This window comes from Myotis myotis, unplaced genomic scaffold (genome assembly GCF_014108235.1).
Source record: "Myotis myotis isolate mMyoMyo1 unplaced genomic scaffold, mMyoMyo1.p scaffold_m19_p_6, whole genome shotgun sequence".
NCBI classification, from domain to species: Eukaryota; Metazoa; Chordata; class Mammalia; order Chiroptera; family Vespertilionidae; genus Myotis; species Myotis myotis.
The window spans coordinates 26747941-26775163 of record NW_023416368.1 but is presented as its reverse complement, the minus strand read 5'-3'; the positions used below and the strand labels follow the sequence as shown (position 1 = coordinate 26775163).

Sequence of the window (27223 nt, the reverse complement as noted above, 5' to 3'; positions counted from 1 at the left end):
TTCCTGGGCCCCACTGGAAATTTCTGAAGGCTCAGTACAGTTTCCTAGGGGCCCTGGTCAGGGAGTCCTAGCAACTCTGGGGTTCTACATAATTGAGAATGTGCACTCTGGGTGTGTGAGCCAATTGGAAATCTGTTCTCCAGGTGGATTTCATATTTATTTCCATGTGGGTGTTTTTCTTCATGGCTTTTAATGGCACTGAAATTGATTAAATTCAGAAGGAGCAAGGCAGGCCAGACTCTAAAGAGCAAATCACATTGGGAAATTGAGCAAATTTCTGTGGTGAGAACATGCCCCTGGAGCTGTCCATAAAACGTCCATATAATGGTGGCCTGCTCGCAGTAACTCTAGACATCCCCATATCCATCCTGTTAACTATAGGGCAGCAACTACCTTTACCTCTCAGTTCTCATGTTTTTATGCAAGTATGCAGCACTTCCAGCAAATTCCATTTCTCCCATAAAAAATTTAAAAATATTTTTTTTTTAAAGAAAAATTGAATAAGTTTTCTGGGGGAAATTTTCAGGCTGGGAAAAACCTGTTGAATACCAGCTTCAGAAAAGTGATAATCCATTCTACTGGTGTTGAGACTAATTCAGTCGATGAGCATCTCTGCTTTGCAAAGAATTTGTCTCCTGAAGGTCTATTAGAATTCCCGGGGGGGGGGGGGGGGGCTGTAACCTTGGGGTGTGTCCACAGACCATGTGTCCATCAGGCAGCCTATGGTATGGAAAGCCCCCTTCTGTTCAAACTTGATTTGGCCACTTCTTGCCTAATTTCTTGGTGTTCTGAGTACTGAGGGTTGGGGTAGGGCAACAGTAGGTCAGCGGTTTTCAGAAAAGGGGCTCCTGGACCTGAAGAGTGAGATCTGTTGGGTAGACTAAGATCTAGGGGAGAATGCCCTTGTTTTCTAGGGCCTTCCTCAACCTTTAGGGCCATCCAACTATTTAGATGACCCTGTTACTGTGACGAGGAGGAACCCCTACCCCTTACCCCTCGCCAGCCCAAGGTTCAAGCCACCACATACAACTCGGTGATGATCATGCCTTGATGAACAAGCAGAGGATTTCTAAAAGTTCCAGGAAAACCTAAACTTGGTTTTGTCTCTTCTGTCTCATGTCTTGGCTTGCACAGCTTTTGCTTTTCCTTTCTCTTGAACTCATTTTTGGGGCTGTACTGCTCGGTGGTAGTACCTCTTTTTATTGATACAGGAAGGAAGGGAGGGAGGGAGGGAGAGAGGGAGGGAAGGAAGGAAGGAAGGAAGGAAGGAAGGAAGGAAGGAAGGAAGGAAATGGTTAGATCAGGGCATTCATTTCTTTATTTAACCATAGCTTCCACACAAAAGATGAAAAAGCTGAGTGTCAGAAACTTCAATAACTCACCTACTCTCAGAGGGTTGATATCAGTTGGAATCTGAAAGGTTGTTTTTGACTACACCACACTGCCCCTCAGCATCTCTCCCCACGATCAGTTACCATTTGCCTGTCCATGCACCCAGAATGAAAAATTACACAAAATGAAAAATGGTTGCTTCTTCTTCCTGTCCAGCAATGTAGTAAACCGTGAAAGACAGAGATATAGTACCGAATAAAATAAAGATGTACACGGACCATTGCCTTCATGGATGCATACCTTGTTTGGTAGATATTTTTTTGTAGAATTATACAAATCAGTGTAAGCTTGCAATTGTGCTGTATACTTTGATGGACAGGTTGATGGTGCTGTATCCTAGTGTGTGATGGGGGCAGTCAGGAAGGCTTTTTTTGAGGAATTGATACTTAGGGGAGACCTGAGGATTCAGAGTTACTTGGGTCAAGGGGCTTCCAGGTGAAATTCAGAGCTTGTTCTGGGGAGAAAGTGTGGCCAGTTGGATGCTCTGGACGAAAGTCAGTGAGGTTGGGATGCTGAGATCTAGGTGCGAGACATCAGACAAGGCTGGAGAGGCAGACTGGGGCTAGACTACAAGGGTCCTGGGGGTCATGTTAAGGATTTGGGTTATCCTCCCAAGAGCAGTGGGGTGCCATAGAGAGATTTTAAACAGGGAAGTGCCATGGTCTGATTGTGTCAAGATCATGGGGGCTACAATGTGGAGGACAGATTGGAGGAAGCCAGAAAAGATGTAAAGAATCCAGTCAGGAGGTCATTGAAGCCATCCTGGTAACAGATGATGGAAGCCAGGACTGGAGTGGTGGTGGTGAAGATGGTGGTGAACTAGACAAAATTGAGAGACACCCAGAGATAAAATTGAGGGTTTTGGTGGTCATTGGATATGAGAGGTAACAAAGATGGGGGTGCTAAGGATTATGCTCACGGTTTTATTGTAGTTCTCACCCTCTACCATCATCTACACATTTCTTTGTTGTTGTTGTTTTTTAATCCTCACCTGAGGACATTTTTTTCATTCATTTCTAGAGAGAGTGGAAGGGAGGGAGGAGAGAGAGATGGGATGGAGGAAGTGGAAGAGGAGGAGAAGGTGATGGGGGGAGAGAGAGAGACATCAGTGTGAGAGAGACACATTGATTGGTTGCCTCCTGCACGAGGGCACTTAGACCGGGGCTGGGGATGGAACCTGCCACCTAGGTACGTGCCCTTAACTGGGAATTGAACCCAAGACACTCTGATGCTTGGGCCGATGCTCTAACTACTGAGACACCAGCCAGCGCCACACCTCATTTTTTTAAAGGTGTAAAAAACCAGGAAAAGTGTCTCAAGTGAGGTACCATGAGGTGCTAGAAGCTGCAGAACATGGCAGTGGTGTTTATGCTAAAAGCCATCTCTACCTGGCCCATCAGCCTCCTTCCTTTAGATAAGAAAATAATTTGAGTTTTTGTAAACAGCAAAATAGTCATTTTCTGGATTTAACCTGTCTCTCTAGTCCAGCCGTGGGCAAACTATGGCCCGCGGAACTGAAAGAGCGGAGGGTTCCCTTGCTCTCCCCTCTGTTCCTTCACCAGCAGCAGTGTTAACATATATTAGTTCACACAAACACTCCATCCATGCTTTTGTTCCGGCCCTCCGGTCCAGTTTAAGACCCATTGTGGCCCTCGAGTCAAAAAGTTTGCCCACCCCTGCCTAGTCTCAGAGTTCTTACCCTAGACCAGTGGTCGGCAAACTGCGGCTCCTGAGCCACATGTGGCTCTTTGGCCCCTTGAGTGTGGCCACAAAGTTGCAATCGCACTGTACGTGTGCGCCCGCATGTGGTATTTTGTGGAAGATCCACACTCAAGGGGCCGCAGTTTGCCAACCACTGCCCTAGACCAGTGGTTCTCAACCTGTGGGTCACGACCCCTTTGGCGCTCAAACGACCCTTTCACAGGGGTCGCCTAAGACCATCCTGCATATCAGATATTTACATGACGATTCATAACAGTAGCAACCTTACAGTTATGAAGTAGCAACGAAAATAATTTTATGGTTGGGTCACAACATGAGGAACTGTATTTAAAGGGCCAGAAGGTTGAGAACCACTGCCCTAGATATATAGCACAAACCCCAGTAGTCTGGCCGGCATCCTCCTCCCACTTGTGCCCTAAGACTCTCGTGTTGACTGAGGGTCAGCCCACCTCTCCAGGATTCTCATGTTCTCCATAGAACTTTGGAAAATAGGTTTGTGTGACCTGGGCCCTTTCCTTTCTTTAAAAGGATACAAAGAAACAAGGCTTCAAAAGTTGAAATGAAAGTTAAGAGGATGACACATTTCTAACTTGGCGGGTCAGCCTGGGTATTTGGTGCAAGCTCTCTGAATAGTCATTACATGGCAGCTGTTTGGGCTGCCCTGTGCGTAAACCTAGGCAGAGCTGACTCTGAGGATGAAAGATAAGCCTTGACCATAAGACAGTGGATGTCAGGCGGGCCTAGGAGTCACAGTTCCTGCAACAACCCATCGCAAGTCAAATTAAGGGAATAATGCAAGCCTAGTAGATATTTAATGAGAGATTATTTCTAGAGATTATAAGGATACAGAAATTGCAAATAAATCCCTGACCTTTCCTGAGCCTTGGCTCAGAGAAAGAGCTGAATCACCTGCTTGAGGGGATTAAGAAGAACTGCTTCCATCTGTCAGGCCGCTCAGACTTTTTCTGTCATTAGCAACTGTTCGGCGGTGATCCTGTCCTAAACCTTTTAGTGGGAACTCGATTTTCAGAGTAGGAGATCTCAATTAACTTAGATTAGGAACCTGCTATGCAGAGATCAGGACGAATGATCTGCTAATGTATGCACTGTAGTCCCTATCATATTAGTGGTACTCAGGACACGTTAAATAAAGCAGTTGTTAATCATTTGTAACCTAATCATGACGTCAGCAGGAAACAGGTTGATGAGAGTAGAAGTCAAACCTGTGAGAGAGTAATAGGCACAGATGGAGAGACAGAGATGTAGGGAAGTGTGGGGCCGCAGGCAGTTAAGTACCTTACAGCAGCTTAGAGAGCTAGAGCGATGGTGGCAAAGTTGTACTTCATGAGTTTCTTGTTGGGCACAGTGGTTTGACATGCATTGCATTTTTTAATACATTTTTATTTGTTTATAACTGCAATAATTATCAGCACTATGCAACATTATAGGCCAACAGAGTTCTTAATGTTTGAGTTTGCAATATGTAAGCAATATATACATTGAATACTAATATATACTAATATATACCAATGAATACTACATTACCTGCATAATGTGTAAAGCCTTTATGTTTAACATCTGTGTAAGATTATTTAAAGAAGGAGTTTGCTGATTTAGAACAAATTGGAGAACTTCTGATGCTGGGAAAATCAAAGGATGAACATTTACTCAGATTTCGGGGGGCCTTGCTTTGCCGATTTCCAAAAGAAGTAATTGTAGTTAATGTAGTTAGTGGAATTTAATTTTTTGGCAATGTACTTGGAAGGTTCTATTGTATTCTTTTCCATTACCTGTTACTTACCGAGGAAAGAATCTTGCTTCCTGCAGTTTCACATGAAAAGACTCAGGGCCTAATTTGCCTCTGTAAGGCTCTGTCATTTCTTCAGCTACTCGTGCTGATGGCTTTTTGAGTACGTATCTTCTTGTGACTGGGCTCATCACTGGCACCTACCAGGTTATTTTTAATTTCAAAACTTTAGTCAGTGTTCATGGGGTAAGGAAGCAAAATAATCATTTTTCTGAACAGAAGTTCATCGATGCCGTGTTCACAAACCTACTCTTAAAACATCCAAGTTTGGAATCAGCCTTAGCTGCTCACGGAACACTATGCAAAATGACAGTTCTCTCCCAGACTTCTATGACTCTCATCCCTAAGCAAGGATCCTCTTAAGAACCTCTCAAAGGAAGAACTGAAAGGCTTCAACTGACTGTTGAGTCAGTTATGAACATTTTGGAAACCTCCTTAAGTATAAAAAGTAATTTCCCCTCTGACAAATACATTCTAGCAGGCTCTGTTCTAACTACTGTAAAAAAGGAAGAAAAACCTCCCCTGCACCCGAAAGGATGCCCAGGATCCTTAGTCATCAGGGAAATGAAGTCAAAGCCACAATGAGGTACCACTTCACACCCACCAGAATGGCTATAATAAAAAAGACAATAACAAATGTTGGCAAGGAGTGGAGAAATTGGAACCCTCATTCATTGCCAGTGGGATTGTAAAATGGTGCAGTGCTTTAGAAAGCAGTTTGGCAGTTTCTCAAAAAGTTAAGCATAGAGTCACCATACAACCCAGCAGTTTCACTCCTAGGCATATACTGAAGAGAAATGAAAGTATGCCCACACAGAGACTTGTACACAGATGTTCCTAGCAGCATTTATTCATAATAGCCCAAAGGGGAAGCAGCAGCTGATGAATGGATACATGAAATGTGGTCTAGACAATAGAATAGTATTTATAATAATAAAAGTGTAATATGCTAATTAGACCAGATGTCCTTCCAGATGTCCTTCCTTCCAGATAAAGCCATAGCGGGTTGGAGACAGTGGCAGAGGGCCCTGGCCAGGGTGTTGGGTGGTTGTTGCGGCAGAGGCAGCTGAGGCCCCTGGCGGTAGAGGCTGGGGCCAAGGCCCTTGCACGAATTTCATGCATCAGGCCTCTAGTTTCATCATTAAAAGAATGAAGTATTGATGTTACAGCAGAGACAAATCTTGAAAATATAATACTAAATGAAAGAAGCTAGACACAGAAGACCACATATAGTATGATTCCAGTTACATAACATGTACAGAATAGGAAAATCTAGAGACAGAAAATATATTAGTGGTTTCTAGGGGCAGGAATAAGAGGGAAATAGAGTGACTGCTAATGTGTATGAGTTTTTTGTAGGGGGCAATGAAAATGTTATAGAATTAGATAGTGGTGATTGATAACTTTATTAATATGCTAGAAATTAATGAATTGTGGGTGAACTCTGTGATATGTGAATCATATTTCAATGAAGCTATTTTAAAAAATCTTCCCCAAGGTTCCAATAGTTATTTGGCTTGTGTATTATAATTTGTTATTAAGTTTAGGAAATGTCCATGGCATGAGTTAATTGAGTTTCACTTGGAAAAATAATTTTGATCTGGCTTCCAGCTTCCAGTCAGAAAGCCCAATATAACACAGTTTGCAAAGTAAATACTTGGTTAATACTAGAAAAAGCAAGGGATTGGCTTAGTAGGCTTTTTACAGCTTTAAGAGAATGTAAGAGCAATGGTTTTGTATGCCAGTTGTTCTCCAGGTAGAACAGCACTCTTTTCCTCCTTTTCTAGTACTTTACTTACTATCCTAGAGACCAAGTGTGTCTATAATAAGTACCACTAAGCACCAAGCATACATGTAAGAACAAGAGGTATTTCCCTTTGGGAAGAGAAGTTTTGGGAAATTAGCATTCCTTTCTAGTTTGATTTGGAGACTTCTCAGTGATTTTTTTTTTAAAGGTTTTTTATCTTCATTGGATCTAAGTTTACTCATAGACATTAAGAATTGGAGAAAGATTCCATTTGGATTAGATCCAAGATGAGTTCCAGTTCTCTCAGTGCTCAGAGTGTACAAGTTTATTTCTTGCCCTGGGATGATGACAAATCATTTATAAGTACTCACCTTCCTACTTTCTGCCATTTCCCTCTCTATTCTGAACATTCATTTGTAGAATGTTTTGTCCTGATATCCTAAGGAGGTCAAAGATGAACCCATTCTTAAAAATGACCACACGCATCTTATTACTGGGTAACCAGCGTGTGGGGATGAATTTTGGTGGGCTTCCAGCTTCGTTGTCAGGGTGGGAATTAGTTCGGTGCTGTGGAAAACGTTGCTAACTGTTGATCATCTGTTTTCTGAGTGACATTAGTGGGTTTGGGAGCAGATGGAAAACACGGTCACCACCTATTGAGTTACCACACAGAGCACACAGAGGCTGACTCTACTTATTATTGCCTTAGTTCTTCTGCCTCAGGTGGCTTCTCTGTTCTCAGCTGTTTTAATTTTCTTCTGGGTCATTTTTTTCTCCTTCTAGTAACCTAAGCAGTTTATTTCTCTCTTTAACTCAGGGTCACATTTAAGGCAGTTGGTCATATGGGTTTTGGGGTGAGTCTCCCACATATTAGACCTGCAACTTTGGTCAAGATACCTAGCTTTTGCCAAATCTCAGTTTCTTCATCTGTAATATGAGGCTAGTGATAGGATCAGCCTAAAGGACTTGCTGGGAAGAAAATGAAATAATCTATGTCAATCACTTCTCCAACATTTATGCTTTTTGAAGGAGACCAACAAACAGTCCTCCAGCTCCTGATATTAACCAAACAATTTAAAGGATGCCTTGTTATTCCTTTGGTATGGTGCTCATCACTTTATGCTACAGTTTCTTCAACTATACATTGATGATACTAGATAACCTTGCAGAGTTACTGTGAAAATTAAATGAGATAATATACACAAAATACTTAGAACTGTACCCAGCATGTGGTATGCTCTCAGTGAATAACAGCTTAAAAAAAATTATTCCCATGCCTTTTGTGGGAAAAATTAAAAGGATATGTGGCCACACCATGGAACTGAGTCATTTTGTGTTGGTCATGCCTTGTCCCAAGGTTGGTTTGCATGGCCAGCAACTTGAACTCTGTTCTCTTCCTCTTTCAGCTGCACAGTTGGACAGTATTGGCTTCAGCATAATCAGGAAATGCATCCACGCTGTGGAAACCAGAGGTAAGTAGTTCAGCAGATGGCATTGTTCTCAGTGAAGGTCACACATCTGGGTAGGTGTCAGACCTGAGACCTGCTACCTGCTAATTTCCGATTTTAAGTGACTCATGAACCCCCAAGTCCCATGGCCAGTGGGTTTCTATGAGTTGTGTTGCCCTGAAGCAGAGACTCTCAACCAATTTGGTGTCATTGATGTCTCTGATCTGGAGAAAGCTTTAAATGCATACGTATCAAATACTTGGGATTAAAAGGAAACCAACTACTGAAGTTCAGTTATTAAAGTACTAATAGTATGTGTTGTGCTGCAATAATACGTGTTTCTTTGTTAACACTATAAATAAAAGTGGTGGGTTGACTAGTTGCTCCATTCAGAAATATTTCAAGGTGTCTATAACAATTATAATATGTTATGAAAACATCTATGACTTCTGACCAAATTGCAGGTACTGCTAAATCTACTGTAATTTGTTGCTTATATTGTAATGGAAGGGAAATGATTAATTTTCAGTTAGAAGTTAGTGAAAATAAAGCTGTAATTGTGTTCCTCAGTTCATAGACACCCTGAATTCTGTAGTGGACCTCTTAATGTCCATGGACCCTGGGTTAAGAACCTACTCTGGGTAGCTTGTTGCTGGGGACCATGCAGGCAGAAAGAAATGTCCAGGCCCCTAGGTTCCTCAGTGGCACTGTGGTCAGCCCTGCCTATCACACATTGACCTTTCCTGGGTCCAGAGGAACAGGGTTTTGAGATCAGGGAAGTTGTTTCATCCCAATGGTCTCCATCCCCTCTTCTGAGGTGGCCACAAAGGTGATTCCTTGGTTCTAACAGTTTGGAGCTTTGAGTGCATTGGTCTGTTGAGTCCCTTACAAAAGCTGATAACTGTCTTCCCACTAGGCTTGATATGAGCCATTGTCAAAGTTGTGCATCTTATTTTTTCTACAGCCTCTCAACCCACCAGCCCTTTTTATTTGTTTGGAAGAAGTTCTGCCACTTAAAGCAGGAGCCATAATTCTTGCCAGTTGAGAAATATAGGCATCTTCTTAAAGGCTATAAAACATTGAGTAGAGGGAGAGAAAAAAATTAACCTTAAAAGCCTGTACTCCTATGTATCCAGTCAAAAAGTCTTTTATCCAACTTAGTTATTTTAATACTAGAGGCCCAGTGCACAAAAATTTATGCACTCAGGGAGGGCGGGGTCCTCAGCCCGGCCTGTGCCCTCTCACAGGGGGATCGAGCCTAAGCTGGCAGACATCCCTCTGGCAGCCCAGGAGCCCTCGGGGGATGTCCACTTGCCAGCAGGGAGCAGGCCTAAGCTGTAGTCGGACATCCTTAGTGCTGCTGAGGAGGCGGGAGAGGCTCCCACCACCACCGCTGTACTGGCAGCCATCAGCCTGGCTTGTGGCTGAGCAGAGCTCCCCCTATGGGAGTGCACTGACCACCAGGGGGCAGCTCCTGCATTGAGCATCTGCCCCCTGGTGGTCAGTATGTGTCATAGTGACCAATCATTCCCAGTTGTTTTGCTGTTAGGGTCAATTTGCATATTACCCTTTTATTATATAGGATAGAGGCCTGGTGCACGGGTCGGGGCCGGCTGGTTTGCCCTTAAGGGTGTCCTGGATCAGGGTGGGGGGTCCCACTAGGGTGGCTGGTCAGCCTGGGTGAGGGGCTAAGGGCCGTTTTCAGGCTGGCCACGGCCGTGGGCTGGAAGCAGGTATCTGGGATTTATTTATCTTCTATAATTGAAACTTTGTAGCCTTGAACAGAGCTCAGGGCTGACAGGGCAGGTGGGAAGCTTGGCTTCCTCCATCGCCGTGGGCAACCTAAGCCTCCTGCTCGCTCCAGCTCCGTGGCCGCTGCCATCTTAGTTGGGTTAATTTGAATATTCACTCCTGATTGACTGGTGGGTGTGGCTGGTGGTGTAGTGGAGGTATGGTCAATTTACATGTTTCTCTTTTATTAGATTAGATGTACTAACATTTTAAAATGTTTGCTTATTTCTACTATACCTTTCTTCAATAAAGAAGGCAGTTTGCAAGGATAATCCTATATAATAAAGAGGCATTATGCAAATTGACTGCCACACCCTCACACAAAATGGCTGCCCCCATGTGGTCACAAGATGGCCTGCAGGGGAGGGCAGTTGGGGGTGACCAGGTCTGCAGGGGAGGGCAGTTGGGGGGTACCAGGCCTGCAGGGGAGGGCATTTTGGGGGCAACCAGGCCTGCAGGGAGGGCAGTTAGGGGCAATCGGGCTCATAGGGGAGCAGTTGGGCATCGATCAGGCCAGCAGGGTAATGGTTAGGGGCTGATCAGGCTAGCAGGCAGAAGTGGTTAGGGACAGTCAGGCAGGCAGGCAGGCAAGCGGTTGGGAGCCAGCAGTCCTGGATTGTGAGAGGGACCCCCGAGGAGTCCCAGATTGGAGAGGGTGCAGGCTGGGCTGAGCAACACCCCTCCCCCCTCCCCACCACCCCAGTGCACGAATTTTGTTCACTGAGCCTCTAGTGTAAAATATAACCAGAGACTATAAAGTGACATTTTTGGGAGTGGATCTTGAGGAAATAAGGACATGGGTCAGGTTGAGTTATAAGGATGTTTACAGAAAGGTGTTGTTAAGGTTAAAAATCAGAAACTGGCCAATGTCTCAAAATTTGGTTAAATCAACAGCGCTACTTTCATGCAGTAAAAAATTCTGGATCACTAAAAATGCAGTGGAAATATATTTATTGACACCCAAGGTTTTGGTTATATGTAGTAAGTGAAAAGTGCAGGTTCTAAAACAGCCTGCCAAGCATGAACCCATTCTGGGGGTGGCAGGGAGAGGGGAGAGCCGTGCCTACCCAGTTATCTTTATGTTGTCTCTCTGCTATTTTTGCTGCCTTCTTTTGATTTATCTGTTTTCCACAACTGCAGTTTCTAAGTTTTTAAAAGTAGGTATAACTAAGATAATTTTTCAACAGGCATTTTGACATCTTTTTATTTAACCAGTTAATTGCCACAATATTTTGAATTTAATTTATAAAGGTCCGCTGCTTGCGTCTGTAGACACTTATGGCATACAAATGGTTAAAAATAAAAGAATCAGATATAAGAGCTCCAGGGTTAACAAAAGTAGAGGCATAAATGTGGAGCCAAAAGTGAGTTCAAAACAGAACCCCCCTCCTCTCTGCTCCCCAGGCACCTTCATATACTTGCCTGCGGTGGGTCACCTGTCTGCTGCTCAGTTTTCAGCAGCCAGAACAAAGAGAGAAACCTAATCATTTAAAACCCTTCACAGAGAGTGTGATAAATGCATACCCATAGCTCAGGAGGATGACTCTTTCTGATGTGAAGCCAGAAAATATACAGGATAAGTGGTGAGGAAGAGGAGGGTCACCAACTGGATTGGTCTCTTAGCTTCTGCTTCTGAAAATGTTTTAACTTCTGAGAAAGTTTTCATTTAGCACCAAGAGGACATAAAGACAGTGAGTTAAAAGTCATTTTTATATAAATGCATGAAGGAAGTGGCTATTTCCTTACTGCAGTGCATGTATGTACATACATATTTGTGGTGACCAGGGATGACCAGACCTCCCATGCTGTCTGGGGTTCATTAATCATTGCCTAATGGGAGTCGGGATTGTGTCAAATTCCAGGAAAGCACAAGGACAAAAGAAAGAGATAACACTTCAGAAAGGAGAAGCCCTTCAAGCCACCCCATCACTGAATAATGGTTCTGCTACTGAGCAACCTGGGGCCCATTCCTTAGTTTTTGACCAGCGTCTCCTAGCCATGAACCATGCGCGATCATGCCATGCTTTTATAGATCTGTTTTAGCTGTGGAGGCCCCTCATTCCAGACCACTTGCTTTTATTCATGAGTTCCATTTCTAGATAGGTGTTGTAGAATCAGCATTTTCCCACATTTCTTTCAGGAAATTTTGTTTTGACTCCAAAGTAGTGGCTCTATCAGAGCATAATTCATTGTATTATTCATTCTATTCTATCACGTATCATATACTGATCTGGGTGCTAGGGATACAATGGTGAGGAAGACAGAATCACTGTACTATGAGTTTACATTGTAGGGCGTTGGGGGAGAAAGATAGATAAGAAACCCAATAAAGATAATTTTAGATATTAGCTGCTATAAAGAAAAAAAAAACAGGGCCAGGTCCTGGCCAATAGTGTTGGTATGGGATGCATTAAAGAGGTTGTGTTTAAGCTGAGACCTGAATGATGGAAAAATCTCGGAAAGGAGGATTGCAGGTGGAGAAAAGGCTGTGATTGGGGGCCTGAGCTTGATTTGCTGGAGTAACAGGAAGGCCGGTGTGGCTGGAGCAGAGTGGAATGGTTGATGCTAGGGTCAGGGATAGGCCTGAGCTCAATCATGTAGGACCTTCTGGCACAGTAAGGTTTGATTGTGATCTAAATGCAATGGGAAACTACTGGAAGGTTTATAAGAAAAGACATGGTTTGAACTGATTTACGTTTTGAGAAGTTCTCTTTGGCTAGTGGTTGAAAATGGACCTCGGGATAAAACAGGAAGTGGGAGAAAGGTATCAAATATGATGGGCCTAGGACTAACAGGAGAAAAGTCATTTTACATCACTTGGTCTGAATTCTCCCCTTTGGTAAATGATACAGTGGTGATCTCATCTTTGTATTTATGTGAACAAAGTACTGAGGTGGGTTAGTTTTGGGTTTTTTGTTTGGGTGTTTGAAGGTAAACCCCTTCTAGTTCAGTTGCACATTTCCTTGGGTTGAATGAAGGTGGTCCTTCTTTTATTATATAATGAACTAGAAGCCTGGTGCACAAAAATTTGTGTGCTTGTGGGGGAGAGGGGGTCCCTCAGCCCGGCCTGTGCCCTCTCGCAGTCTGGGACCCCTTGGGAGATAACGACCTGCTGGCTTAGGCCTGCTCCTGGGTGGCAGAGGGCAGGCCCAATCCCTAGGTGCAGCCCCTGGTCGGGCTCAGAGCAGGGCCGATTGGGGAGTTGGGGCGCCGCCCCCTGTCATGCACAGAGCAGGGCGGATCGGGAGGTTGCGATGCCACCCCTAGTCACACTCAGGGTAGGGCCGATTTGGGGGTTGGGGCACCGCCCCCTGTCACACTCAAGGCAGGGTCGATGGGGAGGTTGTGGCACCACCCCCTGTCATGCACAGAGCAGGGCCCATCAGGGGGTTGGGGAGCTCCCCCCTGTCACGCACAGAGCAGGGCCCATCAGGGGGTTGGGGAGCTCCCCCCTGTCATGCACAGAGCAGGGCCGATCAGGGGATTGAGGAGCTCCCCCCTGTCACTCACAGAGCAGGGCCGATAGGGGAGTTGGGGTACCGCCCCCTGTCACACACACAGCAGAGTGGATCAGGGGGTTGGGGTGCCACCACTGTCACACTCAGGGCAGGGCCGATGGGGGGGCGCGGGTTGGGGCGCCACACCCTTACAGAGCCGCAGGGCAATCAGGGGGTTGGGGAGCTCCCCGCTGTCACACACAGAGCAGGGCCGATCAGGGGGTTGGGGTGCCGCACCCTGTCACACACAGAGCCGCAGGGCGATCAGGGGGTTGGGGTGCCGCACCCTGTCACACACAGAGCCGCAGGGCGATCAGGGGGTTGGGGAGCTCCCCCCTGTCACACATAGAGCAGGGCCGATCAGGGGGTTGGGGTGCCGCACCCTGTCACACAGCCGCAGGGCGATCAGGGGGTTGGGGAGCTCCCCCCTGTCACGCACAGAGCAGGGCTGATCAGGGGGTTGAGGAGCTCCCCCCTGTCACGAACAGAGCAGGGCGGATAGGGAGGTTGTGGCCCCGCCCCCTGTCACACACAGAGCCACAGGGCGATCAGGGGGTTTGGTCGCTGCCCCCTGTCACGCTGATCCCGGTGCCGGGAGGCCTCGCGGCTCCGCTGATCCTGGTGCTGGGAGGCATATTACCCTTTTACTATATAGGATAGAGGCCTGGTGCACGGGTGGGGGCTGGCTGGTTTGCCCTGAAGGGTGTCCTGGATCAGGGTAGGGGTTCCGCTTGGGTGCCTGGCCAGCCTGGGTGAGGGGATGATGGCTATTTGCATCTGGTCACACCCCCTTCAGGGTGGGGGGTCCCGCTTGGGTGCCTGGCCAGCCTGGGTGAGGGGATGATGGCTGTTTGCATCTGGTCACACCGCTTTTAGGGTGGGGTGCCTGGCCAGCCTGGGTGAGGGGCTGAGGGCCGTTTTCAGGCTGGCGGGTGACTGAAGCTCCCAACCTGTCCTTTTTTCCTTTTTTTTTTTAAATTCTGGGCCAGCTTTAGCTCTGAGGCTCGGCTCCAGCTATGAGACCTCCGCTGCTGAAAGCAGGTTTCTGGCCTTTGTTTACCTTCTGTATTTGAAACAATGTTGGGGTCCTGCTGGCTGAAGCCCAGGATTTTGTTCAGCTTCTATATTTGTTACAATGTTGCTTAGAGTGCAGCTGAGAGGCCGGCAAGGCAGGTGGGGAAGCTTAGCTTCCTCCGTCACTGAAGCAAGCAAGCCTCCCTGTTCGTGTCAGCTGCCTGGCTGCCGGCCGCCATCTTGGCTGGCAGTTAATTTGCATATCGCCCTGATTAGCCAATGGGAAGGGTAGCGGTCGTACGCTAATTACCATGTTTCTCTTTTATTAGATAGGATATTTACATTACAAAAGAATGGGTTTTCTAACTTCTCAGTCTTGGCAAACATTCTCCAAAATTAAAAATGTCTTTGCCTTACAGCTCAATATTTTCATTCTCTCTGTGAAAATAAATTGTGAAGTATGAATTTTTTATCATGTCATTTTTGGCTTTCTAAATTAAAAAATTGGTTAACTTATGATCTATTTAAAAGTATATATTTTGCATCTTTCAAAACTCTTCAGATGCTGCTTTTGGCAACAGAAAAGAAAGGTTCCTTTCCCCTCTGATGACTGAACTAACATGAGGGCTGAATTGTGCAGCACACCCGTGAAATCCTAGACAGCTGTACCAATCTCACTCCTTCGCTAAGAGCAGAGCTGAGTGACAGGGGACTTTAATTAGAGAGGCTTTTAGAAGGAACGAGAAAATGAAAACAGTGCTTTTGGCTGGGTTGGCTTGACTTGTGTTTTGATGTACCTCTAATTAAATCATCACTGTTTCTCTTCTCAGGTATTAATGAGCAGGGGCTCTACCGAATCGTGGGGGTCAATTCCAGAGTGCAGAAGTTGCTGAGTGTCTTGATGGGTGAGTGCAGCTCTGGCTCTGCCAGACAGGCCCCTGAAAAGTCACCAGGTCCCTGAATGTGGACAGCCCATAGGGAAGGAATTAGGTTGTTCCAAGAGGTAACTCCCAGAAATAAGCTGCCTCCCTCACCATTGTCATAGCTGCGGGAATCATTGGAAGGGGTAGTGAGTGGGACTAGACGAAAAAAATGGCAGGTCCAAGACACCACACCCTTTCTGTTTGTAGACTTGGCCACTGCCAGTCCCAGTGGCACTAGGTGGCTCATGTGACCACCACACCCTACTCTGTCTTTAATAGCTCATGACTCCCTCTGTCCTGTTTGGAGACAAGCATTTAGTGGGGCACACCCAGGGCCTGAGGAAAGATATCCCTCTAGCTTACAAAGGACCTCTGGTCTCATGTTCCCTGTTAACGAGAAGGGGTCATGTGGTGCCCAGATAAAATGTATATAAGCAGATAGTTCTGATTCTCTTTGCTTGTAGATTTCAGCCTAGTCTCTCATTTGAGCAGCAGAACCTCTTTTGCAGCTGGCCCATATAAATATAAAGCTACTATCGCAGAATGTGCAATGTTCGAATCAAAAACCCATGAGCCAATGAGCCAAATTTGCCTAGGCTGCAGATTTCCTGTATTTTTAGATATGAGTGCACCAGTCTCAGTGAGTCACATGGACCTAAATGGCAAACAGATCAGATTGCACCCATCAGTGGCTGTTTTTCATCCCCATGGAGGCCCAGCCATGCGCCTGGAGAGATGCACTGTCACTCAGGGGCCCTGCTCAGGGTTCTGGGCAGGGGCACTTCTCTTGTTAGTATTTGACGTTTCATTTGCCATTCCAGTTTCTGAAAATAGTTTTCGTACGTAAAGAATTCTCCTCTCTCATGTTGATGAGAACAACTCTCTACCTCTTTTCCAGAGAGCTCCTTGCTTCTTGTAGGCAAAACTCTACTATATTGCTAGTCACAATGAGATCTTTTACTATGATTATTTTAAGGTACTCCTTGGGAATCTGTTTTTTGGTTCAGATTTGGGATATGGTTAGTTTATTTTTAAAAATTAACTGTTTATTTTGAGATAATTATAGATTCACATGCAGTTGTAAGAAATAATTTAGAGAAACCCTGTGTGCCTTTACCCACTTTCCGCCAATAGTAACAACTTGCAGAGCTGTAGTGCAGTATTACAACCAGGATATTGATCCAGTTGAGATGCAGAGCAGTTCCATCACCATGAGGAGCCATTGTGATGCCCTTTCATGGCAATACCCATCTGCCTCGCCCTCATCTCATCCCCATGCTTAACACCTGGCAACCACTGATCTGCTCTCCATTTCTGTAATGGTGTCATTTCACGATAATCATATAAATGGAATCATATAATACATAATCTTTTGGGATTGGCTTTTTTTCAATCAGCATAATTCCTTTCAGATTTATATCAATAGGCGTTTTTTTTAATTGCTGAGTAGTATTCCATTATATAGATACACCACAGTTTGTTTAACCATTCACTTGATGAAGGACATCTGGGTTGTTTCCCATCTGGGGAAATGTCAAATAAAGCTGCTATAAAACATTCGTATACAGGTTTTTATATGAACATTAATTTGTTTCAGTGGGATAAATGCCCAAGAATACAATTACTAGGTTGTATGGTGATAATGTTAACTTTCAAAAAATTCTAATGTAAGGCATAATTAAGATTCTAACAGGTATCAGTCCTCAGTCTTTCGTTTGTGAGCAGTGCTGCAAACAGTTGTGGAGCTTCTGCTCTTGGAAGCAGATAGTCAAGTGCTAGGGATGAAACTGTAGAAAGAGTCATTCCTTGTCTGCAAAGTGTCCAGTAGGAGGGAGATATGCATCCATGTGAAAACTATGGTGTAAAATACGATCCTGGTGCCTAATATGAGCTGGGTCTGGAAGACTCAGTAGTGAAGGAGAGAATAGAAGAATAATTCAGAATCAGGAAGTATGAGCAATGGCATAGGGGCAGAAATCAGGGTCTGTGGTGGCTATCCCAGAGAGTAATGATTTTATCATTTTAATATTTGAAAGTACTCAGGCTGGGACAGGAATGTTAAAGCTGAAAAGCTGAGATGGCCCCTTTTGCTGAAGAACTTGAATACTTTGCTAAGGAGTTTGTTTTTCTCTGTAGGAATTAAGATGTTGTTAAAAGTTTCTAAGTAGTGGAATTGTGTGTTAGGACTTTATTACACACAAAAGTGTCAAGAAGGCAATTCAGAATAGTTTAAAGGGAAAATAAAAGGCATTTATTTGCTCACATAGTTGGTAAGGCCAATATGGCAGTAGGGTCTGGTGGTTCCAGTGATATCTTTACATTTGTGGGAGCCCTTCCTACTCATTTCTCTGGCTTTCATTATCTGTGACCTCTGCTTGTCTTGGTATTGGCTGTTTTCATCATTGGAATGTTCCAGATAGTCCTGTCTCAGCAGTCCTTGGAGCTTACATCACTGAGAAGGGAGTGTCTTTTTTGACAGTTTTGGCAGAAGGTCCCAGGGCAGACTTTGATCAGTATAGGGCCAGTCTGTCACATGATTCATTTCACAATCTCAGATGAGTCACATGACCTGCAGCAGATGGATCCAAATGGCCTGGATCCTGTGCCTATTTCTGGTGGTCCTGAGTTACCTCTGTGAGGGTGGTAGAAGGATAGGCTGGGGAGGGGGTTAGTCCACAGGACCTTGTGGACTGAGCAGGATTACTAACAGAATTATGGAGGAGTGCTTTCCTGAAATGGCTGGTGGGTGATAGCAAAAGTATTTTCGACACAGGTGTTAACTAGATCAGATGCTGATTGAAGAGGGTAACACTGGCAGCAATATGGAGCATGTATTTGATCATGGAAAGACCTGGAGGAAGAAGACAGTTGCAACATAGTAGGCAGAGCACGCCCCATCAAGGGCTGAACCAAATAGCTGCTCTGAGGTCAGGAAAAAAGACAGGCTCAAAATGATTGGAGAGAGAGAATCAACATGATTTTTTAACCAACTGGATACAAGGGAGCAGGAGGGGCTGAGATATTTCAAAGATGACAGATTTTTCCGTTGGGCAACACTAATGAAATATGAGATTTAGATGGGTTTGCTAATCTAAAAGAGAGACACCTTAGCTCAGTTGTGCTAAGCAAAGAGTGGTGGGAAAAGATCTTGTTTTTATCACTTCTATTTGTGGCCCTCCAGCAAGATATCTGTCCTTTTTTCTTCCTTAGTTTTCTCAGGGACAGACAAAATGATCATGGACATCTGAGAATTGTCATGAAAAACTAATAACTAGCAGCTGAAAGTCATGAGGCCTGCTGCCTCTGCCAGGAGGACATTGCAGATAGACTAGAATCCAAACTGAGGTTCAACCAGAGCTGAGAAATGAACCCAGTGCAAGATCTAATAAAAAGTGGAATACAAAAATAATATTGAATATAAACAGAAATTGAAAAATGAAATAAAAATTTTAAAAAAGTGGAGCCCTGGCCAGGTGGCTCAGCTGGTTGGAGCATCATCCAGTACACCAAAAAAGGTTGTGGGTTTGATTACTGGTCAGGGCACATCGCTAAGCTGCTAATTTGATTCCTAGTTGTGGTGTGTAGGGGAAGCAACCCAAACCCCTCTCTGCGATAGCTGGGCCAAGTGTAAACCAACCCCTTCACTCACTATTCCTTTAACCTGTATTCACTGGATGCCCTATTGCATCCCAGGCACTGTGTAAGATTCGGATTATTTGTCAGAGTCTCTCAAAAGTGGAATAGTATATTTTTTTATTGAAAGTATGGGTTAACATTAAAGACTTCTTTGATCACTTTGAGATTACTGTGTGTACTTCTAATACATTGTGGGACTTTAAGTGTGAAGAGGAAGACAGCCAGTGCTTGGAGAACATCTTTTTACTGGTTGGGATTCCTTAAGAAAGCTTGCCAGAATGTCTCACAGCAAATGCAGCGGAGCCTCATGCTAGTGTCATACCAAGAGCTACCCTTGACCCCTCCCGGATAGCAAGGGGTCATTAATCTTTGAAGAGTGAAAAAGACTCAGGAAAGCTTGCAGATTCCTAGAAAAAGAGTAACTTCTGTGTATGTACTGTCTGGTGTACTTTCCCCTTGAATGTTAAGTAAAGATAAATCTTTCCAAATTTTAGCTTAACATTTTAAAAATATAAATCAGCTATATGCTTGTTCAGTGCTTACATGAATCGCTTCCTGTATATATTTAAGTAACTTATTTTTGGATTATAAGTTATAAGTGGTCACAGTAGGAAAGTTGGAGATATACAAGAAGTAGAAAGAAGAAAATAACAGTCTTGCAGACCAGAGATAATCTTTATTGACCATTATCATACCACTATCACCTTTTAAGTATAATATTCTATAACGGAAAAAAATGTTTTCAAATTTGGAATGATGCTGCATATTTACTGCTTTTTAACAGGCTTTCTCATGTAATAGTACAGAGTGTCTGTTTTCTGATGTTATTCAAGTTCTGTAGGAGTGTGACTTTTTTGGCCATGTATTGGGTAGATAGATGTACTATAACTTTTTAATCAGTCCCCTATTCTTGGATACATAGACTGACTGCAATTCTTTTATCATTCCAGAACATACTCAGATGAACATCCCCACAGGGGCAGGATAGATAGCAGAGGTTAAGAGCATGCATTTTGGAGTTAGACAAGTTGCAGTTCCACTGCCTACCTGTTCAACTTTGCACAAGTTATTTAAACCTGTCTGGTCTTCTATCTCATTATCTGTAATAATAGCTGCTGACTCTCTAACAATGTGAGGATTACATGGAGAGATTCATGTGGGTTGCCGAGTCTAGATCCTCCACGTTAGTCAATAAATGTTAGCTGTTACTATTTTTAATTTTCATATGTGTATTTACTGATTTCCTTAGGGTTCATTGTAAGATGGTGACTTGCTGGGTCAAGTTATGTACATGTTTTTAAGGCCCTTCATTGATCTTCCCAAATTTTCCTTGCCATCTCTATTACTTTTTTGCACGTAAATTATAAATATATTTTTAAAATTAATCTCATTTTTGGTGAAGCATATCTGTAAATCTGGGTGAGTTTGGACATTTTCCCCATGTTTCTTGCTGAGTTACAGCTCTCCTTTCATGAATTCCCTGTTAGTGTTCTTAGCCTACTTTCCCATTGGTGTAGTCACCTTTGGGTGTTAAGATCTGTTTATATTTGGAGGCTATGTTACCGATATTTTTTTCCGGCTTATCATTTATCTTGAACTTTAATTATGGTACTTTTGTTTTTGTTTTGTCTTGTGAATATTTTATATTTTTTATTAAGTCCAATCTTTTATGAAGTCTGTCTTTTTTCCTAGATGGGTTATATCTTAAAAGACCTTCCCCGTTCCAGGATTACCATACCTTTTTGTGTTCTTTAAAATCCATCTGGGATTTATTCATTCAAAATGGGAGCTAACTCGCCTTTTCCTCAAATGCTTATTTGACCAATAACCATATCAGGAGAAATGTTCCCCCTTTTCATTACTTTTACATATCACCAGTCATTCTTTTGCACATATTGGGGTCTGATGAAGGAGCTCTTACATATATTTTTCTAGAGAAAAGCAAGGCTTTTGTTTGTTATTATGCAATTCTCAATTAAAAAATATATTGTCATTTTCACCTTTTTAATGTTTGTTTTTCTCCTAGTTCTCTGCATTTTAGCAAAAATTATCAAACTTGTGCCTCATGGGCATGCCATTAATTTAAATTTCTTTTGGTTGATTTTGTTACTGTTTATAATGCACATTTTTAATTTTGTAATTATATTTTCAGCATCTTTACTAACTTTACTTATTTAGCTGTTTTCATTTCTACCTTTCAGCTGTCGCCTTTGTTATTTCAGTCTGTTTCTTTTTTTTATTTGATGTCTTATTTAACAGCATCCATATTTTTCTGAATTTTATTTAGAGTACAGAACAGGTGTTTCTGAATATTTAGAGTGCTTTTTTTTTTTTTTGTCTCCATATTTTATGCCAACAATTATTTTGTCAACTTTTTTATTTTCTGTTTAACCAAACCTGACTCGGAGAAGTTTATAAATCTTTGTAGTTAAATTCACTGTAGATAGAGGTTGTCCTTGTTCTGCTGCTCTTTTTCTGAATGCTGTTGGAGTCATCCTCTTTTGAAATTGGTTAGTGTTGTACATGATTCCATGCAACTTTCTGGCATTCTTAAATTTTTTATTTAGTGTGGACCTGTATGCCCAAATAGGTTTCTCCTGGTTCTACTATTTGATCCTGGTTCTGGAAGAAGTGGAGTTTATTCCTGGTTAATCTGAAGTATGCTGAGGTTCTTCCCTTGTCACTGTCATATTTCTTTTAGGATTTTCCCCCTTCTGAATTCACTTCCCTTGGTATAAAGGGACATCCTCCACTCTGTCCCCAGTCTAATTTCACTGCCTGGATTGTAATTTCAACATGATTCTGTCCACTAAGAAAGCAGCTTCCCCCAGCATATGTGCTGTGTTGGGGTGGGGCAGTGCAGCCTGGCGTTCATCTTCAGCATGGCTTGGGCTATCCTTTAGGGTAGGTGGAGGGCCCTGGCCTATCTCATTGTTCCTCCGAGTGGGTTTTCCTAATGTCTTCACCTGGGCTTTGGCTGATGGCTATTCTTCTGGTGACCGTAAGCCTAATGTTCTGTGCTGTTGAAACTTTATGTCCCTCCCGTTCATCCCCCCTCCCCCATCTTTATTAGTATTTCACCTTAGTGGTGAAGGAAGGCAAATTCAGTGTGGCTACTTTTTCTTATCTTATTCTATAACTTTTTCCTTTTTTAAAACCATTATTTAAAGCCAGATTGGTGCTACAGAGAACACACAGAAAGGATTAAATTGCTCTGCTTTGAAGCACTACTAGTAAATTATAGCAACACACCTCACCCATTGACCTCTGATCCAGCCATGAACTATATATTTCCTTACAACTCTGGGCCCCTGAATGTCTGTATTTGTTTTTTCTGTGCCCTTCATTTCCATACCCTTTCACAGAGTAGCATAAATAAAAGCAAGTAAGGACTTCTTTCAGAAGATATCCTGAAGTAATAGACATTCTTCATGACCAGAGGCTTGCTTAGTTATGAGTGGGAAAGCCCTAGACTTTGAAGATTGTAAGCCTTATAGAAGCAGCAGAACCAGGCAAGAAGTGAACTTCCAATTTTACCCACCTGTAAAGGGGAGCAGAGAAATCATGGCCTGGACCGGGAGATAGTAGCTGTTTGGATGGGGATTGATCCTTCTGGGAGGTTACTACTAACCACCACCTGCAGTTCCCAGAAGATAGAGACCTTACATAGAAACTCACCTTCCTCTGCTCCTCCCACCTTCATCTCTGCTTATTGGGATGCTTCAGGCAGGTTCTCCTAAGACAGGGACTTGAGACAGTAGGAAGTTTTGGATTTCAGAACAGAAGTGGCTGTAGGATTCTTGGGCACAAAATACAGGAAGTGATTAAAGTTTTTAAGATGTATGACTTTTATAATGAGAAAGTAATATGATAGAGTTAAACAAATATACTTTTGTATTGCTATATTAAATCTTATCTTGAAAGAATTACCTGTAAGATAAATGAAAATAAGTCTTATTTACGTAGAGAATAGTATACTTACATAAACTGCTTCCTCAAAGATGTAATGGAATGGAGAATGTTATTAAATGCAAGAAAGCAAGATTATATGGTGTTTCCTAAGGAATGACATATAAATCAATGAAACAGACAAGGGAAACCAAAAATAGAACATATGGTTAATTGATATTTGATAATAGTACAATAGGGAAAAGACAGTCATTTCAACCAATGGTTCAAGTATTATTGGGTATCCATATGGGTAAAAAATTAATTCAACCCTTATCTTAAACTATGTACAAAAATTAACTCAAGATGCATCATATTCTTAAACCTAAGAGCTAAAACTATAAAAATTCTACAATAAAACAAAGGAGAAAATCTTTGTGATCTTGGTTTAGAAAAGATTTCTGGATGAAACACAAAAGCAGGAACTATAATAGAAAAGTCTGATAAACTGAATTTTATTTAAATAAAAAGCTCCAGTTCTTTAAAAGATATTAAGAAAAAGAAAATGCAAACTACAGACCAGGAGAAAATATTTGCAAAATATGTCTGATAAATGATTTTTATCCACAATATATTAAGAATAACTCTTGCAACTCAGTAATAAGAACACAACACCCGCCCTTTTTGTTAATGGACAAAAGACTTGAACAAACAGTTCACCAAAGAAAATATACAAATGGCCAAAAAGCACATGAAACGATGGCTGATGTCATTAATCATTAAGGAAAACCAAATTTAAAAAATGAGTTATGTACTAGAATAACTAAAATTTCCAAACTAAACACATGACGATATCATGTGTTGACAAAGATGTGAAGCAACTCTCAAATTGTTGGTGGGAATGCAAATGGCCCAACTATTTTGGAAAACAATTTGGCAGTCTCCGATAAAGTTAAACATTCTTATTCTAATGACACACTTTTACTCAGTTATATTGCTAGGTATTTACCCAAGAGATGAAAATGTAGTCCATATAAAAACTGTATTAAAATATTTATAGAAGCTTTATTCATTACAGCCAATAATTGAAAACAACATAAATGCCCAGCAGCTAGTGAATAGATGAACAAATTATGGCATATCAGTGAAATTGGATACTACTCAGTAATAAAAGGATTCTACATAAAACAACTTGAATGGATTTCAGAAATACTGTGTATGTGAAAGTGGATGCCAGGGGCTGGAGTTGGAGGGAGGGGATTGACTATAAAAGGGGCACAGGCTAATTTTTTGGGGGGTGATGGAAATTATTTATATTTTGTGGTGATGGTTACATGATTATTTATATTTATCAAAAATCATCGAACTGTCCCCCAGCCAGTGTGTCTTTCCATGCAGCAGGAAGTCACAGGTTCTATTCCCGGGCAGGGCACATGCCCAGGTTGCAGGTTCAGTCCCTGATCAGAGTTCATATGCGAGATATTTCTCTCTCGCTCCCTCTTCCTTTCTCTCTAAAATCAATAAAAACATATTTTTTAAAAGCTGTATGTATTCCTGTTTTGCTTGTTTATACTGTTAGAGAGAGCATATGCATACAAAACTGATATTAGCAGTTGCCTCTAGCATAGGAAAGGCTTAACCTTTTAATGTATATCTATTTGTTTTGCTTGACTGTTTTTTTTGTTTGTTTTTTTTTTACCAGGTGCATATATTACCTTCTCAATTAAAGGAAAAAGTTTTAATTTGCACATGTTAAATGTATTATTAGGAAATGTAGGAGTACATAGGTGACTTTCCTCATATTTCTTCCACATGGTCCCTTGTGTTTTTGTCAGCAACACAACAGTGGACTGCATGGGTCTTGAGACTGACCTGGTGTGACAGTTCTAGGACCACCTCTCCCTGTAAACACTGCTTTCAGTCTGTGTCTCCTGTTTTTCCAAATCATGTGGGAGTAAGTAAAGGAAGAAGTCCACTCGTTTTGCTTTACCCACATGATGCTTTTTTGTTCGTTGCACCGCTCCTCTGGCTTAGGGCAGTTTTACTAAGCACTGTAATCGTCAAGAGACATGGTGGGGAGACAAGTACTGAGTTCTGAAGAAAGTTTTGCATCTTATCTCTGCCTCTTGTTCAGAGGCTACCCGGAAGCTTCTGTGAGCGAGTGGAGCATTGGTAGGGAGGTGTGGAAATCGGCGGCACTTTCTGAAAATGAGCTAGCTTGGGAGGCTGTCTTCAATTTAGCTGGGATATTAACTGAATTAAAATGGACGTGCTCAAGTTATGAGCCTTGCCTCATCAGTGCTATAAAAAGCCCTTTAGCCGGCTGTAATGTGACTCTTCTCTCTGTAATGTTACACAATATTCCTTTGGTTACAGAGCCCGAAGAAGTGGAAGCTAATCATTAGTTTGCTAAATGTGGTTCATGGAACAGTTCACAGCTCCCAGACCTGCCAACTGCTGCTTGTTTAGTGTCATGTTCACTCTTCTAGGGTAGAAGTCGGTTTGTTCCTCAGAAAAATGTACAGTAACATTTGTCTCATGTCCAGAACCCACGCAGTGTGGCAGCTCTCCATGTGTCTTGGTCACGGGGAGGGGAAAAGGTCATGCTAAGCAAAGTGTTTTGGTACATACACTTACGCAGGAAGAAACCATGAAGGGAATGTGAGATGACAGAGCAAGGAAAGAATGAAAGCTGCAGAGGTTTTAGATACTTAGAGAAAAGTGAACACGTTCACTTTTCAGAAACTGGCTGTGGTAGAACTTATAGAGTTTCCCATTGTGTAGGGCCTAGAGATGAAATCATGCTCTTTGGGTTGGTTTGTTGCATGTGACAGGATAGACTTCATTATTGCCCAGTCACCTACAAGCACATAGATGTGCTGCCTTTAGGAGCCATACAGCTGGATTTGTGCCTTCACCTGAGGATTAGCCTAAATCCTGAAGCCACTCCTGACTGTTTGGCTTCCTCCTACTAGGATGAAAGTGGGTTCTTTCCTGGTGCCCACTTATGACTCATTCCCCTTTCCATCTGGAAGGCTCTTTGGCCCTTTCTTCTTAGAGACTATCCAGAAAGAGACAATCCAGTGGCTGTCTCTATTTGCCTGCTGTGTCATTTAGATCTCTTTGGATTATAAAACAAAACAAAACAAAAACAGAACACCTGACCTCAACTGGCGTCAGGAAACAAGGCATTTATTGGCTCCAACGATTAAAAAGCATGGCGAGGTACAAGGGCTCAAACTGTGTCATCAGACCCACTTTTTCTGCTTCTCTCATCTCTGGTTTTGTCATTTATACTCACGCCCAGGCTCCATGTGTTGGTATTTAGAGCAATTAAAAATTCTTCCAGGTGCAAGCCCAGCAGGAAATAGCAGATATCCTTTCCGCTAGCTCCTAAAAAAACCGTGACATTCACTCTCATTCAACTGACTTGGATCTTGGGCCATCCCTGAACCAGTCCCGGGTCCATAGAGATGCTGCACTTTGATTGGTCTGTCCTGAATCTCATTCCCCACCCCAGGAAGGGTAGAGCCTCACCTGAGCAGGTGGAGTAGTTGTGAGAAAAGGGTAGCATTCCAACTGGAAAAGAGGTGCTGTGCAGAAAGGAAAAGGAATGGGAGCTGGAGGCAGATCTCTAGTCGAGGCTTAGTGGGAGGACGCTGGATCCTCCCCTACAACGCGCTGAAAGTCTCCACTTCCAACTACCTGGGCAGTGGGAAGATGGGGTTTCCTGGTTTGTGAAGCAGGTCATATTCCCCAACCTCTGCCTCATCTTCTCACCTGCCTGTATGCAGCTCAGGAAGACTACAATAAATTTTTTTTTAATTTTTATTATTTTTTTAATCAGGAAAGGAGAGGGAGAGAGAGATAGAAACATCAATGATGAGAGAATCATTGATCGGCTGCCTCCTGCACCCCCCCCACTGGTGATCAAGCCTGCAACCTGGGCATGTGCCCTTGACGGGAATCAAACCTGGGACCTTTTAGTCCGCAGGCCAATGCTCTATCCACTGAGCAAAACTGGCTAGGGCAAGAATTATCTTTTTAAAAATAGTACACACTTATTTAAAATACACCCATTTCTTTAAAGGCCCATGCAAGGAGGACAAAAGACATGATCAGGAGCCGATACAGTTATGGTGGCTCTCATTGCATTTCTTGGCTTAAGGCAATTTTTAAAAATATATAAAAGTAATGGAATCAAGTCATAGTTTAGAAAAAAATAAAAATCATAATTCTACCACTCTGGGCCAACCACTATTTTAATTTTAGAGTATTTCCATTCAGCTTTTGTTCATATGAACTTCTCACAAACTTTTAAATCATGATATTTTTGCTACATGTTTTTTTATTACCTG

General features: G+C 42.8%; 1 protein-coding gene across 4 annotated transcripts in view; it reads left to right on the top strand.

Annotated features, from left to right (window-relative positions):
- ARHGAP26 (Rho GTPase activating protein 26) overlaps positions 1–27223 on the top strand; it is a 421272-nt gene that overhangs the window by 222058 nt on the left and 171991 nt on the right. For all 4 annotated transcript variants that reach the window (XM_036312015.1, XM_036312018.1, XM_036312017.1 and 1 more), the window contains exons 13-14: positions 8075–8140; positions 15249–15323. In XM_036312015.1, coding sequence (XP_036167908.1) covers positions 8075–8140; positions 15249–15323 — 141 coding nt within the window. The remainder of the gene's footprint in view (positions 1–8074; positions 8141–15248; positions 15324–27223) is intronic.